The 17,683-nt window shown below is 41.1% G+C and overlaps 1 protein-coding gene across 1 annotated transcript; it reads right to left on the bottom strand.

The window, feature by feature from the left end:
* Positions 1-719: 719 nt before the first annotated feature.
* Positions 720-16,792, bottom strand: LOC121856456 (integumentary mucin C.1-like). The gene is made up of 6 exons (XM_042352060.1): positions 16,762-16,792; positions 10,583-10,713; positions 7,344-7,489; positions 3,721-3,808; positions 2,911-3,048; positions 720-1,960 (listed from the first exon to the last, which is right to left on the bottom strand). Exons 2-6 carry the CDS (start codon positions 10,706-10,708, stop codon positions 1,595-1,597), a joined length of 864 nt encoding a protein of 287 aa, XP_042207994.1. The 5' UTR covers positions 10,709-10,713; positions 16,762-16,792; the 3' UTR covers positions 720-1,594.
* Positions 16,793-17,683: the final 891 nt, after the last annotated feature.

Below are 17,683 nucleotides of genomic sequence, written 5' to 3'. Positions count from 1 at the left end.
TTTGATGGCAGTAGCTACCTCATCCAGGGATCGAGGATAGCCGAGGTGGATCAGCTCTGGATGCTGAGGGACCTGCTGGGTAGTCAGGACATCCACATCAGTGTTTCGGTTGAGCAGTGAATGGTAGCGCTCTTTCCAGCATTGAAGGAAGCCTTCATCGTCTTTAATTATGGAGTTATCGTCGAATGAGCAGAGGGGGGCTGCGCCATGAGTGATTGGCTCATAAAATGTCTTAATGGAATTGAAAAATCTGCGCATCTTGTACTGATCTGCAAGTTTTTGTGTTTCACATGCTTTATTTTTAAAACAGTCGTTCTTTAGACTGCAAAGTTCCCGTTGCGCCGCTGCCGCTTTCTTCTTGCTGAAGGTATCAGATTTGGTCCGAGACTAAGGGTTGTTCTGCCCGTCAGTTACAGCAGCACGTTTATCATCGACGAGTACATTGATTTCCGATTCATTTTTATGAAAGCAGTCCTGCTGTACTCTTTCGATCTGGCCGAGGGTCTCTGCAGGTTTTTGTCTTGACAGTGTCGAGAAGATCCCATACACACACACACACACACGGACAGACGGACTAACGGAGTGGATTATTCACATTTTATCAGTTTATTTACAAAGTGTTTCTTGTTACCTGTTGTTTTAGCTAATGATTGATTTGTTTACATTCTATAAATGGCAAATTTTCTTATAATGACTTAGAGGTTAATTAAATACAATTCTCCGAGAACTATTGTTTAATAAAATACAATACCTCACAAAACAGTCAAATAAAACAGAAATATTATAAAATTCTGCATAAACACAATAATTGATTCAAAACTAAGTAAATCTCATAACACACAAACAAGGTAAAGTAAAGTCAAAGTAAACTCAGCTACATTATTTACTTACTTAATAAAAGAGGAAAGAGTTTAGAAAATCTTACTCTACTTTTCTTTACGTCTTGCCTAGGAAGGATTGAGTAAGCTGCCTGCCTCCCTTGTAAGTAAAATGTTCACCTTAAAGATTAGCCGCCACCCAGCTTATTTCACCTTAAGATTAAACGCTACCTAGGGTAAGGGTTAGGTTAGGTTAGGGTACGGGGATGGATGGATGACAGTTGTAGATGGCGGGAGAAGAAATGAAAATAAGAAGGTACAAGATGAAAGAGAAGAAAATGTTGATAGGCAGAAGAAATGATTAAGAGGAAGAAGAAAATGTTGACGAAGAAAAAAGAATGTTGAAGAAGGAGACAATGTTGAAGAGGAAGGAGAAACCTAGAGGAAGAAACAAAAGAAGAGGAAGAGAATGTTGAAGAAGAATAAGATTACAATGTTGAAGATGAAGAAAAACCTAGAGGAGGAAGCAAAAGAAGAGAAAGAGAATGTTGAAGAAGATATCAATCAATCGTCTACTCAAACAAGAGGACGTCATACAGTAATTATCAAGGACCGAAAACACAAGAGGGTCATGATAGTGTTCTCCAGTACATGGTGTCTACGGACGTTTTAATATGGCGGTTGTATATCGTTTACTTCATACACTTCTTACACAAACTCTTCCTCCACTGCTGCTTGTGTCTGTCTTGTGTCTAGCTGTAGCAGGATATCACACCTTATCTCGGTGGGGTGGTAGTGCTTGAGGTGGTGGTTGAAGGAGTCGTACTGGTGGTAGTGGAGCTTGTAGTAGTAGTAGTAGAGGGTGTTGTAGTAGTTGAAGTAGTAGTAGAGGGTGTTGTAGTAGTTGAAGTAGTAGTAGAGGGTGTTGTAGTAGTTGAAGTACTAGTAGAGGGTGTTGTGGTCGTAGTTGAAGTAGTTGTAGTAGTAGGGGTGGTAGTAGAGGTCGTCGTAGTAGTATCATCTACACACATCTCTTGGCTTGGTCTGGGTCGTTCTCTGCTTCTTGGTCGTGGTCTCCTCTCTCTACTCCCTGGTCTTCTCCCTCTCTTCGGCTTGCATTTCTTCTCCTTGCTGCGTTCTCTCTGAAACACACACATGAATTATATCTTATTGAGCAAGTTGAAAAGTTAGCTATTCTGGGCCTCTTCTTCTTCTACTAGAACTGTTGCCATTACTACCACTTCTTACTGCTACTGCTAATACTACTACTACTATTTTTATTACTGCTACTATACTACTACTTATAGCCATACCTTCGCCACCATTTTATTACCTTAAAATTAAATATCCTAATACAAAAGTAGCTATCTTAGCTGTTTTGAGTTAGTTGAGCGGCAGATTTATGCGACATTCAGTGACCGTTGCCTCATAGTCAATATCTGCAACTGTTGTCGACTTTGGGGCCGATGCTCTCGTTCCCCTGAGGCAGAGCAAAGCCAACCTAAGGAGAGAGAAGGACAGTCGACATCTCATCCAGGCTGTAGTATAACTTCTGGGCTGCTGCTTTTGTTCGGATAGCACCTCTGTGAGTCTGGCTTGGAAGCATCTTGCACTTGGTCCCATCCTACCAGAGGTTGTGAACACTAGAGAAGTGAAGCTGCCTTGATCAACGTTCTGAATTCTCTCCCCGTATGCCCTTATCTTGTCGTTCTCGTTCCTCCTGTAGTTACTACTACTTTTCCTATTACTACTGCTACTAGTACTACTAGTACTATTACTACCATATTTTCTACTTCTACTACTAGTACTACTACTTTTGCTATTGCTACCATTTTACTACTACTATTGTTTTTGCTACCACTCCTACTATTTTACTACTATTGCTATTATTACTGCTATTACTACTATACAACAACTCCTACTACTACTACTTACTACTACTAATCTTATTGATCAAATTGAAAGGTTAGGTTACACTAAACACACACGCACACACCAAGGATAAACAGTCATGTGTATATTTGGGTCACAAGCTATAGACCAGTATCAGTAACTATCACATATTAAAATTATTACTACTACTTCTACTTACCTCATGGCTTTTTCTTCGCGCCATTCGCTTCTGTCGGTCTTCTCTACTTTCATTGCTTGTCACATCTGTAATCTTCCCCTCCTCCTCTTCCTCATTACTCAGTTGTGTCTCCCTGTTGTCTCTTTTTGCCAGACTTTTCTGTAGAGAGAAGAGAACAATCACTTACTTTCCCTACTACAACACTGCAGGCATGGACAGGTAAACTCAAATCACTTTCTCTACGGCAGAACACAGGTATAGACAGGTAAACTCAGTCACTTTCTCTAGGACAGGACACGGCAGGTACAGACAGGTTTCTCTAGGCAAGGACACGGCAAGTACAGAGAGGTTAACTTAGTCACTTTCTCTAGGACAGGACACGGCAAGTACAGAGAGGTTAACTTAGTCACTTTCTATAGGACAGGACACGGCAGGTACAGAAAGGTTTCTCTAGGCAAGGACACGGCAAGTACAGAGAGGTTAACTTAGTCACTTTCTCTAGGACAGGACACGGCAAGTACAGAGAGGTTAACTTAGTCACTTTCTATAGGACAGGACAAGGCAGGTACAGAAAGGTCAACTCAGTCACTTTCTCTACGACAGGACACAAGCATTGACAGGTAATAGGCAGGTCAGGTATGTAACGGTGTTTTAATATTTACAAGACTGAGAGCATGCGTTGTGGTGTGGGTGTTATAACTCTCTCTCTCTCTCTCTCAACACAGACACTGATTTATTTGGACACATACCTTCAATCATGAATTTAGAGGGAAGAGAGAGAGAGAGAGAGAGAGAGAGAGAGAGAGAGAGAGAGAGAGAGAGAAATCATACCTTGGTATTTCTGGGGTAACGGAGCAGTGTTTCCTCTGTTAGGTCGGTGTTGCCATCCAGTGAGTTCTCCTGAACCTCGTACAACAGCCTGGGTGGGAGAGACGCCGCTGAGGTTTACACATTTCAGAATTTGCCACGACTCCTGAACTAAGGTCAAAACGGGTCACCTATCCTAACCTGACTTGACCTAACCTAATCTGACCTGACCTATCCTAACCTGATCTGACCTATCCTAACCTGATCTGACCTATCCTAACTTCATCCGACCTGACCTCATTTAACCTGACCTAACCTCATTTAACCTACCCTGAACTACGCTGATCTAGCTTAACCTACCCTAACCTCATCTGACCTACTCTTATATAACCTAATTCAATCTAATGTAACAACCTAACCTAATATGACCTCACTTAACCTCACCTTACCGTCCCCCACACCACCTGGCCATCCTCCCCACCACCTGGCCATCCTCCACACCACCTGGCCATCCTCCCCACCACCTGGCCATCCTCCACACCACCTGGGCCATCCTCCACCACCTGGCCATCCTCCACACCACCTGGCATCCTCCACACCACCTGGCCATCCCTCCCCACCACCTGGCCATCCTCCCCACCACCTGGCCATCCTCCCCACCACCTGGCCATCCTCCCCACCACCTGGCCATCTCTCTTCCCTGGCCATACATTATTTTTCTTCTCTTTTCTCGCCTTTTATTTTTATTATATACCTGATGGATCAGTTTGTCTTGTTTACTTTCACTTCACTTGGTTTTAATGCATGTAAGTTATATGACTTGAATTTCTTAAAAAAAAAAATTAATGTTAACAAGTTATTCATGTTTTTTTTTTATGGTGTTAAATTGAACTTGAGGTGATGTTTATATTGTAAGATGTATGTTAATATTATGTAAGGTAGTTGATTTATTAAGCTTATTGTAGAGTTGATCCCAGCTTAGTAAAACGGGGAGGGGTTGTTTGAATCAGCTGTCTGTAGTGATCTGTTAACACATAGGAAAGAGTTGAGGCATTAGTGTGGCTCCTTAGTGTCAGACTCAGTATTGACACATGTGGAAGAGTTGAGGCATTAGTGTGGCTCCTTAGTGTCAGACTCAGTATTGACACATATGGAAGAGTTGGGACATTAGTGTGGCTCCTTAGTGTCAGACTCAGTATTGACACATATGGAAGAGTTGGGCATTAGTGTGGCAGTATTGACACATATGGAAGAGTTGAGGCATTAGTGTGGCTCTGAGTGTCAGACTCAGTATTGACACATATGGAAGAGTTGAGGCATTAGTGTGGCAGTGTCCTCAGTATTGACATCATGAGTGTCAGACTCAGTATTGACACATATGGAAGAGTTGAGGCATTAGTGTGGCTCCTTAGTGTCAGACTCAGTATTGACACATATGGAAGAGTTGAGGCATTAGTGTGGCTCCTTAGTGTCAGACTCAGTATTGACACATATGGAAGAGTTGGGACATTAGTGTGGCTCCTTAGTGTCAGACTCAGTATTGACACATGTGGAAGAGTTGGGACATTAGTGTGGCTCCTTAGTGTCAGACTCAGTATTGACACATGTGGAAGAGTTGGGCATTAGTGTGGCTCCTTAGTGTCAGACTCAGTATTGACACATGTGGAAGAGTTGGGACATTAGTGTGGCTCCTTAGTGTCAGACTCAGTATTGACACATATGGAAGAGTTGAGGCATTAGTGTGGCTCTTTAGTGTCAGACTCAGTATTGACACATATGGAAGAGTTGAGGCATTAGTGTGGCTCCTTAGTGTCAGACTCAGTATTGACACATGTGGAAGAGTTGAGGCATTAGTGTGGCTCCTTAGTGTCAGACTCAGTATTGACACATATGGAAGAGTTGAGGCATTAGTGTGGCTCCTTAGTGTCAGACTCAGTATTGACACATATGGAAGAGTTGAGGCATTAGTGTGGCTCCTTAGTGTCAGACTCAGTATTGACACATATGGAAGAGTTGGGACATTAGTGTGGCTTCTTAGTGTCAGACTCAGTATTGACACATGTGGAAGAGTTGGGACATTAGTGTGGCTCCTTAGTGTCAGACTCAGTAGTGACACATATGGAAGAGTTGAGGCATTAGTGTGGCTCCTTAGTGTCAGACTCAGTATTGACACATGTGGAAGAGTTGGGACATTAGTGTGGCTCCTTAGTGTCAGACTCAGTATTGACACATATGGAAGAGTTGGGATATTAGTGTGGCTCCTTAGTGTCAGACTCAGTATTGACACATGTGGAAGAGTTGAGGCATTAGTGTGGCTCCTTAGTGTCAGACTCAGTATTGACACATATGGAAAGTTGAGTATTAGTGTGGCTCCTTAGGTGTCAGACTCAGTATTGACACATATGGAAGAGTTGGAGGCATTAGTGTGGCTCCTCAGTGTCAGACTCAGTATTGACACATGTGGAAGAGTTGAGGCATTAGTGTGGCTCCTTAGTGTCAGACTCAGTATTGACACATATGGAAGAGTTGGGATATTAGTGTGGCTCCTTAGTGTCAGACTCAGTATTGACACATGTGGAAGAGTTGAGGCATTAGTGTGGCTCTTTAGTGTCAGACTCAGTATTGACACATGTGGAAGAGTTGAGGCATTAGTGTGGCTCCTTAGTGTCAGACTCAGTATTGACACATATGGAAGAGTTGAGGCATTAGTGTGGCTCCTTAGTGTCAGACTCAGTATTGACACATATGGAAGAGTTGAGGCATTAGTGTGGCTCCTTAGTGTCAGACTCAGTATTGACACATATGGAAGAGTTGAGGCATTAGTGTGGCTCCTCAGTGTCATCCTCTCATTAAGATAACGAGCCAACGACCTGTCTCCCTCCTCCCTAGACACACAAAATCTAACCACCCTTGACGGTGTTGTTGGCAGTGATAACACTGTATAACTGTATATATACGACATATCATCATCATCATCGTCTGGCCCTCTTTCCCCCCACACCACTTTCACCTCTCACCAAACACTATCACCACCGGAGTCCATGTAACTGATAACATTCATTCTTGTCAAAAAACGTTCCTCTGAATTGTGTTTTTTTTTTCTCTTACAAAACGAAGACACAGTGGCTATCTTAACTCTCTCTCTCTCTCTCTCTCTCTCTCTCTCTCTCTCTCTCTCTGTATAACGTGGGTGTCATCGACGAACACTGGATGTAACTTAAAGGTGAAGGGCGTCACACTCACACACACACACACACACACACACACACACTACATACTGTGACAATGGTTAGTATCTATCGCTATCTTCTGCCTCGAGTGACTTAGTGTCTTATGATGTGTGCTTGAAGGGATGTAGTTCGTCCTCGAGTACAATAAGGTGATGTAGTGTTTGTTCTCGGATATAGGGACTTCTTCATCTCCTCCTCCTCTTCCTCATCCGCCTCCTCTTCCTCTATTTTATATTCTTCTTCATTTTCCTCCTCTTCCTTTATCTCGACTTCCTCCTTTCCCTTCTCCCTCTCCTCCTCTTTTTCTTCTTTTTCATTTTCCTTCTCCTCCTCCACTTCATCCACCTCCTCCTCCACCACCACTTACTCCTTCACTTCATCCTCCTCCTCCTTCTCCTCCTAGCTCCAGGGTCGTACCTAGAGAGCTGGTCGTCCTCCTCCCCAGACTCCCACATCGGGGTATTGTATTCATTAGGTCGTTGCAACAACTGGTCCAACTTGAACACCGTTTGCCACAGTGACGAGCCATCTGCCACGTCACCACCACCTGTCCTCTGACCCACCTGAGGAAGTGACAGTAATTAATAGTATAAACGGTGAGAAACAGTGATTAAGATAAACTGTTCAGATAATAATAATAGTAATATAAATACTACTACAACTACTACTAATATATACTCCACAACACCTAAAAACATATACAATAGTCACATACATATTACATAGTACCTACATATCATATTTATCCTTAGTACCTACATATTATATTTAACCTCGCCTAGAAATATATTAGTTTACACGTCTTTTAAAACATTGTATTGTATTCCTAAAAAAACAACACAAATATCAGATATCGTAACACAATAGTGAATAAAAGACAATAGTAAACAAAACTGGAAGAAAAATAATAAAAATAATAACCATCTCGTGAAAGTTCTACCTCTTTAAAATTTCTTCTTTCTTGCATTGTTATGTTTTTACCTATGCTGTGACGTCATATCCTTTTTTGATAACGTCACTGCCTGTGTGCTACAAAATACGGGTATTGTATATAAAGAACTAATGTTTTATGTATACATCTATTTTAATATGTATACATGTGTTTTGTTATGTGCATATTTCATTTAACATGTGCACATCTCTTCAGTGGACGAACCTCTTGAATACGTACACAACTCTTAAATACGTACACACCTCTTAAATACGTACACACCTCTTAAATTCGTACACATCTCTCATACGTACACATCTCTTAAATACGTACACACCTCTTAAATACGTACACATCTCTCATACGTACACATCTCTTAAATACGTACATACCTCTCAAATACGTACACACCTCTTAAATACGTACACACCTCTTCAATTAACACACCTTGCTTATTATCATCTCGCCTTAAGACATTCTGGTTTGTTTACTTTTCTCCTCGTTAACTACATGACTCGGCATAACTCGTGACCTTTATGTTGCTGATAAGAGTTCAAGCTGGTTAACGCACTAGGGAGGCATTTATTAGGGGTCATTATAGTTCTGGTGGCACTCTGAGTTGTTTAGTGCCACGTGGTCAGTTCCTTGGCACTGTGAGTATCTTAAATGCCACGTGATCATATTTTTGGCACTGTGGGTATCTTTAGTGCCACGTGGTCAGTTCCTTGGCACTGTGAGTATCTTAAATGCCACGTGATCATATTTTTGGCACTGTGGGTATCTTTAGTGCCACGTGGTTAGTTCCTTGGCACTGTGAGTATCTTAGTGCCACGTGATCATATTTTTGGCACAGTGGGTATCTTTAGTGCCACTTGGTCAGTTCCTTGGCACTCTGAGTATCTTTAGTGCCACGTGATCATATTTTTGGCACAGTGGGTATCTTTAGTGCCACGTGGTTAGTTCCTTGGCACTCTGAGTATCTTTAGTGCCACGTGATCATATTTTTGGCACAGTGGGTATCTTTAGTGCCACTTGGTCAGTTCCTTGGCACTGTGGGTATCTTTAGTGCCACGTGGTCGCTCGCTCACATGTTTGGTATTGGCCCCTAAATACAGTACCTCCAGGTGTCACTATGCTCGGCCCAGAAAATTATCCAGGGTGATCGAGAAGTCCTTGTGCACCTACAACTATTACGGATATTCTTATTTACCTTGTTCTAGTTACAGAAAATGCAGGTATAACAAGGAACACCTCTATTGATAATTATCGACAGGTGCACAGTGACTTTTCGATCACTGTGTAATGTTCTCGTGAGATTAGTCCCAATATGGCCGACCAACACGTCAGTAATTCAACTATTTTTTTTTTAAGTAAACTTGGGTTAACTTTCCTCCAAACCATTAATCATTATTTTGAATGAGAGAGAGAGAGAGAGAGAGAGATCTTACGGTTCTAATCCTCACAAGATGGCTACCCAATCCCCAATCACATTTTCATGATGGTACATAAACCGTCAACATCAGGTTTCACTTTAATCGGTTCAGTGATTCCAACGGTGAAAAAAAAAATATTTCAGATCTCTAGAACGTTTCGGTAGAATTAAATGTTATATATTACCACTATGTAAAAACATTATAGTGACTCTTAAGACAGTTGGTGAGAGTGTTACAAGGTTCATAAGTAAATCATCTCACTTGGTTCCGTCTAGTAGTTCAGGAGGTGATGGTTATTATAACAATGTGGGAAAATCAAATGTGTCTATATTGTGTGGTTTTGAACTTGACATAATTCACATTTAGTAAAACAAAAAAGACATCAATCACTTGGGAAAAAATTTAAATTTCTTTCCATGAGTCTTACTGGATGGCAGAGTGTAGCTTTGTTGTTATACCGCAGTTCAAATTAAGAAAGAAATTTCTTAAATGTTTATTCAATGATAGCCATGTTTTGAATGGAGACAGTGGTAAGTGGTTAAACACACTTAACTGGTTCTCGATCATTTAAGATTCTTTGAAACCTTCTCTCTTGGTAAAATCATTGATAATATTCTATGCAATGGAATAGCTAAACCCCTTTAGCTTATTCCATTGCATTTAATATTGATGTAGAAGTATATAATCACCCCCGTCAAGTCTCAGAAAGAATTTATTGAAGTCAGAATATGTTTTCCTTTGTTTTAAAATTTGATGTGTGACAGAAAGGCTTATTGCATTTATTGAGTCACATCAGTAACGTTGAGAGAGCTTTCAGTTGTTTAAAGGGAGTCCTGTCTCAGGGAACTTCAACAACATTTTCTGAAGGAGAAACATAGAAAATCTTCAATAATGGAAATTTTTTTAGCAAACACAAACTTATGAGCCTTAATCAGATTAGGTTAGGTTCTTTTTTGTTATGTATTTAATTCCACATTTTCCCACTGCTTCAAAGACCTGTACACCTTTGGTGGGATCATCATTGACAGGGTATGAAGGCTCATAACACAAAACAGTAATAATGCATCTTCCCAAGTGAATCTTTTCAGTGCTTCCCAATCAAATATAAAATATTGGGCTAGGTTAGGCTGTTCTTTTTAATTATTTATAAAAACAATTACCACGTTGGAAACAGCTTCTTGTCCGATTAGCGAAGGTAAGCAACGTTGGGTCTGGTCAGTACTTGGATGGGTGACACTACTGCTACTATAATAAATTAGCATCACTATACAGCTTCACAAGACCACACATACCTTGTCGAGGGCAAGTTGAACTATGGGTGGCAGTGGGTGTTGGAGAGGGGCGGCATTGGTGAGAGTGTTGATGGCCGCCCATGCCGCCAACACCACCAGCGTGAGGACCTCACCCACCCTAGTCATCACTCCTGTGGGAGATGAGTGAGCGTGAAGAAGGTATTCGTATATACAGATGTGAATGATGTCAATTTTTTTTTGAGTCAGAGAAATACGCACAACGATGTCATTTTTAGGTGTTAAATAATAGTAATAATTCGTGTGTTCACCTAACACTAACCTAACGCTAACCTTATTTAATTTAACGATAACCTAATTTAACTTAACCCTCAAGATAACATTACGGTGTTTAAACCATCAGGTGAAATAATCTGAGGGGGACTAATCTTCATGTGAGCTGGTATGGCAAACAGAGGGAACACTTAATACGTTTGAGAATTATAATGAACGAAAATGACTTAAGACGTTCGAAGAGTCATATTGGTGGATCCTTCTATTTTATTTTAACAAGTAACACACAGTAGAAAGTTACAAGTAGTGATTAATGGATATAAATAATGAAATAATATCAAATACTCGATAATATTACTTAAATCAGAGAGTGAGAAAATATATAAGAAAAACTAGTTGTCGGGTTAATATAAAAAAGTGAAAAATATTTACTAAAAAATTAATGTTATAGAGATTCAAGTTGATTTTGTTTATAAATTAGAAAAATAAAATTGATTCTGAAATAACAACAATATTATGATGACAAAAGTTAAAACTGTAATTTTTGTGTACTGTATATGTTAAGTTAGGACGCTATAAGATAACTTCTTTTACTAAAGCTATTTCAGGCTAACAGGTATAACTCAGAGTAAACCTTTCACACTTCAGCTATACGAGGCTAATAGTTTTAGCTTTAAGTCTCGGTTTCTTTTCACACAGTGGGTGTTGCCATATCATAGGAGTGGCACAGTGGGTGTTGCCATATCGTAGGAGTGGCACAGTGGGTGTTGCCATATCGTAGGAGTGGCACAGTGGGTGTTGCCATATCATAGGAGGAGTGGCACAGTGGGTGTTGCCATATTATTTGAGTGGCACAGTGGGTGTTGCCATATCATAGGAGGAGTGGCACAGTGGGTGTTGCCATATTATATGAGTGGCACAGTGGGTGTTGCCATATCATAGGAGTGGCACAGTGGGTGTTGCCATATTATTTGAGTGGCACAGTGGGTGTTGCCATATCATAGGAGGAGTGGCACAGTGGGTGTTGCCATATCATAGGAGTGGCACAGTGGGTGTTGCCATATCAATATTACTAGTAACGATGTGCTTAAAGTAATTAACAAACTGAAGCCTCATAAATCGCCTGGTCCAGACGAGGTATATGCTAGAATATTAAAAGAATGTAGAGATGAGTTGAGAAATCCATTAGCAGTTTTATTTAATAAGTCATTAGAATCGGGCCTAGTGCCAGAAGCTTGGAAACTTGCAAATGTAGTTCCGATTTTCAAAAAGGTGATAAATCAATAGCATCAAATTACCGTCCCATTAGTCTCACGTCAATCATAGGCAAGTTGCTAGAGTCAATTATTGCTACAAAATCAGAAGCCACCTTGAAACATTCAACTTAATTCATTCTTCTCAGCACGGGTTCACCCAGGGACGTTCTTGTCTTACAAATTTGCTTAGCTTTTTCTCAGAAGTATTTGAAGCGGTAGATAATGATAAGTCATATGATATAATTTATTTAGATTTCAGTAAAGCATTCGATAGAGTCCCTCATGAGAGATTGATAAGGAAGGTAGAAGCACATGGAATAGGTGGATCAGTATTAAAATGGATTAGGTCATGGTTAACTGGTAGGAAACAAATAGTCAGCATAAATGGATTAAAGTCAGACTGGGGTGCGGTCAAAAGCGGAGTTCTGAGGGATCTGTATTAGGCCCTCACTGTTTGTTATATTCATTAATGATCACTGATTTAGAGCTTCTTCTAGTAGGATTAGTAAATTTGCAGATGATACCAAAATGGGGAAAGTGATAAATTCAGACAGTGACTTTGAACACCTTCAAAGAGATCTAGATACCTTACATGAGTGGTCAGTAGACTGGCAAATGAATTTTAATACTGATAAATGCAAGGTACTACAGATAGGGAAGACGAATACAAACGTTAAGTATAAACTAGGTAACACTGAAATAGAAAACTCGGTTTGTGAAAAAGATCTAGGTGTATTTGTTAACAACGACTTGAAACCTAGAAAACAATGTATTAGCGTTCGCAACAAGGCAAACAGGATTCTTGGGTTCATATCTAGATCTGTGAGTAACAGAACTGCTGACGTTATCTTGAAACTTTACCTAGCATTAGTGAGGCCACACATGGATTATGCGGTTCAGTTCTGGTGTCCTTATTATAGAATGGACATAGATTCTTTGGAGAGTACAAAGAAGAATGACAAAAATGATCCATAATATTAGAAACCTTCCATATGAAGAAAGACTGAGAAAAGCTTGGAAACTACATTCATTAGAGAGGCTATGGGGTTAAGGAGATATGATAAGTGTACAAGTGGGTAAATTAGGATTAACAAGGGTAAAATGGAAGATGTTTCTGAAGCTCAGTAATAACGAAATAACTAGAAAAAATGGCTTTAAATTAGATAAATTCCGATTCAGAAAGGATATAGGCAAGCACTGGTTTGGTAATAGAGTTGTGGATATGTGGAATAGACTACCGAGTGCTATAGTAGGATCGGGGACGCTAGGGAGCTTCAAGACGAAGTTGGATAGGCACATGGAAGTGCTGGGATGGGTGTGAAAGGGATCCGCCCTGTATGGGCCAGTCGGCCTCCTGCAGTATCCCACTTTCTTATGTTCTTATGTTATTGTTCTTATATTATTTGAGTGGCACAGTGGGTGTTGCCATATTATATGAGGAGTGGCACAGTGGGTGTTGCCATATAATAGGAGGAGTGGCACAGTGGGTGTTGCCATATCATAGGAGGAGTGGCACAGTGGGTGTTGCCATATTATATGAGGAGTGGCACAGTGGGTGTTGCCATATCATAGGAGTGGCACAGTGGGTGTTGCCATATTATTTGAGTGGCACAGTGGGTGTTGCCATATCATAGGAGGAGTGGCACAGTGGGTGTTGCATATCCTTAGGAGAGTGGCACAGTGGGTGTTGCCATATTATATGGGAGTGGCACAGTGGGTGTTGCCTCATCATAGAATTAGCACAGTGGGTGTTGCCATATTATATGAGGAGTGGCACAGTGGGTGTTGCCATGTATCATAGGAGGAGTGGCACAGTGGGTGTTGCCATATCATAGGAGGAGTGGCACAGTGGGTGTTGCCATATTATATGAGTGGCACAGTGGGTGTTGCCTGTATCATAGGGTAGCACAGTGGGTGTTGCCATATTATTTGAAGTGGCACAGTGGGTGTTGCCATATCATAGGAGGAGTGGCACAGTGGGTGTTGCCATATCATGGGAGGTGGCACAGTGGTGTTGCCATATTATATGAAGTGGCACAGTGGTGTTGCCATATCATAGGAGTGGCACAGTGGGTGTGCCATATTATTTAGTGGCACAGTGGGTGTTGCCATATCATAGGAGGAGTGGCACAGTGGGTGTGCCATATCATGGGAGAGTGGCACAGTGGGTGTTGCCATATCATGGGGGAGTGACACCATGAACACCATAAATATATTCAAGTCATAGACAGGACACTGAATCTGCACCATAAAAGTTACCTGAATAAGTAAAACGCGTTCTCTTACCTGTGACAGGGGGGGTGGAGGGAGGGAGGAGGAGGAGACAGAGGGGGAGAGGGAAGTAGAAAATAAGGAGAGATAGGGGAAGGGAGAGGGGGAAGAAGTAAAGAAGGAGGAGATAGGAAAGGAAGACTAATTCACAGAGTAAGAGAGAAAGAGGGCAGAAAGACAAAGGGAAGAGAATGGGAGGAAGGGGACAAGGAGGGTGGAGAGGAGAGGAGAGGAGAAAGGGGATTGAAAGGGTGAAGAGAAGCAGACGAGAGAGAGAGAGAGAGAGAGAGAGAGAGAGAGAGAGAGAGAGATTGCAAAGTGTTCAGTGTAGTAATATAGTCGCACTTTGACCTTGTGGGTGTGGCCTCTGGTGGGTCAATGTGGGGTATTCATGGGTATTTGGTTGGGTTTGAGTGTGGGTAAAGTGTGCAGGTGTAAGTGTGGATGGTGTGTGTGTGTGTGTGTGTGTGTGTGTGTGTGTGTGTGTGTGTGTGTGTGTGTGTGCGTGCGTGTGCGTGTGCGTGTGTGGGTGTATAGGTAGTGTATGTGTAAGTAGGCAGGGAGGTATTAGGCAGCTACCAAACAGGGAGGTACTACCACCTGGGAAGATATTGGAAGCATAATGTGTTGTCTAATGGTAGACCCTGCTGCTATATGGCATCACGAAAATTGTGACCAAGTCCCAGGTTGCTGATCTGACTTTCTGCCTCATTTACACACAATTGCAGGGTCTCAATTGTTTCTCTTAGTTTGACAATACAACATACATATAGTCTTTCTCATTATTGATTTTTTAATTTTTTTAATTTATTTATGGCTTATTATTATTATTATTATTATTATTATTATTATTATTATTATTATTATTATTATTTTATTATATTTTCGCCCCCCAGCTCTTGATGTTGGTCATAATAAATTGAAATAGCCCGGATGGGTAGAGTGAGTAGGTGTAAGTGTGGGTAGTGTGCGTGTATGTGGGTGTGAGCATAAACACAAGAACATAAGAATGGAGAAAACTGCAGCGGGCCCATTGACCCATCCATACTGGGCAGTCCCGTTTATACCCAACCCCTATCACTCATATATCCATCCAACCTATGTTTGAAGCTATCCAGCGTGTTCGAGTTCATGATGATGTTTGGTAACTTGTTCCACTTGTCCACTACTCTATTTCCAAACCAATGTTTACATATCTCGCGCCTAAATCTAAATTAGTCTAATTTAAAACCATTGTTACGAGTTCGCTCCTGTTTGGATAGTTTGAGTACCTTTGTTATATCACCTTTGTTTAGCCCTGACTTCCATTTATACACCTCGATCATATCGCCCCTCACTCTACGTCTCTCGAGGGAGTGCAGATTAAGATGCTTTAACCTGTCTCTGTACTCAAGGTTCCCAATGCCCGGGATTTAGTCTTGTAATTCTCCTTTGAATTCTTTCTCGGGATTCTATATCCATTCTATAATACGGTGACCAAAACTGAACTGCGTAATCCAAGTGAGGTCTCGCAAGCGCAAGATATTGTTTTAGGATGACCTAGCTAGTTTTGTAACTAACACTCCTTTGTATGAACCCAAGTACTTTGTTTCAAGCAAATACACATTGTTGACTAGGTTTAAGATCCCTACTCCTAAATCTTTCTCACAGCCGGATTTCTCTTATAACATCGTTGTTCACCTGGTATCTGGTTTCTTTGCTTACATCTCCTAGACTAAGTACTTTACATTTGTCCACAGTAAATTTCGTCTGCCATTTTTCAGACCCTTCGAAAAATTTGTTTAGATATTCCTGTAGTTTTGCGGAGTCCTCGTCAGGTTTAATTGTACGCCCTATTTTAGTGTCATCAGTAAATTTACTTATGTTGCTGGATAGAGTATGTGGGTGCATGTGTAGAGTATGTGTGTGTGTATGTGGGTGTGAATGTGTCGATGTAAGTGTGGGTAGAATGTGTAGGTTTAAATGTGGATAGAATGTGTAGGTTTAAATGTGGATAGAATGTGTAGGTTTAAATGTAGATAGTGTGTGTGCGTATGTGGGAGTGATTGTGCGGGTATGTGTGTGTCTTGTGTGGGTAAAGTGTGTGGGTTTTTCAGACAAGCAGGATTTCATATCTTAATAAGTACAGTATCAATAATAATTACAATAATGATAATAAAGTAAAAACACAGAAAATTAATGATAGGAAGAACTAAGATAAAGACGAGAAGAAGAAGACGAAGACACTGTAAAAAAAATAAAAAGCTATATAAAGGAAATAGATAAACTAAGTAATACAAAATAAAAATAAGAACCATAGGATAATAAAGATCAAAGGGAAAGAAAGATGATATTGGAAGAATAATGATAAATAAGAATAATAATGAAGAATGTTAGAGTATAGAAGTTGTAGAAGGGGCTGGTAAGGCTAGGTGGACTTACCTCTTGGTGCGATGCCTGTACACTGACCAACTCCGCCTACCTGTGTCTGCCCATTACACCTTTTCCCCACCCCCCCACACCCCCCCCCCACACACACACGGACGTATTTACAGACAAACAAACACACACATACACACACACACAGAGGTGACCTTGGTGTTGATGCAAGATACCTGTTTTGTTCCTCACCTCTGCCAGGTCTCCAGGCCTTATGGAGCTTCTCTTGTAGTGCCAGGGTAGGCGAACGTGCGTCTGGCGTTGTATGCATGAGGTGATGTTGATTGCTCGTTTAACTTTGTGTCTTATTTTTACAAACTTAAACAACGTTAGCAGAGTTATTAACGTAATGTTATCCAGCCAATCAATGAGAATCTAGGCTATTCAACCAATCAGAATACACTTAAAAGTGACTGGGTTCTCATCCAATCATAAAACGTCTTATTAGCTAATCTAAGTAAACCTAATCTAGCCTGACCAACCCAAGACTAAACTACCTTAACCTAACTTATTCTAACCTAACCTTACCTTAATCAACCAAATCTGCACACCGTCCACTTTACTATCAAGGAATTCCAATGTGTTTGTAGTCAAGCGGGCGGCGTGGTGGGTGGTTGGGTGGGTGTTTGAGGAAGGCTGGAAAAACCAAGTTCTTAAGGAAGTCACACTTTGTTTATATTCATGACTATGATCATCTTCTCCCTCTTCCTCTCCCCCCACTTTTCTCCCCACTCCTTCTCCTTCTTCCTCCCTCCCTCTCCCGGCTTTTCCCCTCCCTTCCTTATCCTTCTTCCTCCCTCCCTCTCCCTCTCACGGCTTTTCCCCTCCTTTCCTTATCCTTCTTCCTCCATCCCTCTCACGGCTTTTCCCCTCCTTTCCTTATCCTTCTTCCTCCATCCCTCTCCCTCTCACAGCTTTTCCCCTC

The sequence above is a fragment of the Homarus americanus genome, unplaced genomic scaffold (genome assembly GCF_018991925.1).
Source record: "Homarus americanus isolate GMGI-L3 unplaced genomic scaffold, GMGI_Hamer_2.0 scaffold29324, whole genome shotgun sequence".
Classification (NCBI taxonomy): Eukaryota; Metazoa; Arthropoda; class Malacostraca; order Decapoda; family Nephropidae; genus Homarus; species Homarus americanus.
This window is presented reverse-complemented; position numbering and strand designations above follow the sequence as displayed.

Excerpts from the sequence above, each read along its gene's own strand:
- LOC121856456 (XM_042352060.1), bottom strand. The coding sequence starts at position 10,708 with ATGACTAGGGTGGGTGAGGTCCTCACGCTGGTGGTGTTGGCGGCATGG. Across the intron at positions 3,049-3,720 it reads GTTACCCCAGAAATACCAAG|AAAAGTCTGGCAAAAAGAGA; the intron begins GTATGATTTCTC and ends TTCTCTCTACAG. Across the intron at positions 1,961-2,910 it reads CGCGAAGAAAAAGCCATGAG|AGAGAACGCAGCAAGGAGAA; the intron begins GTAAGTAGAAGT and ends TGTGTGTTTCAG.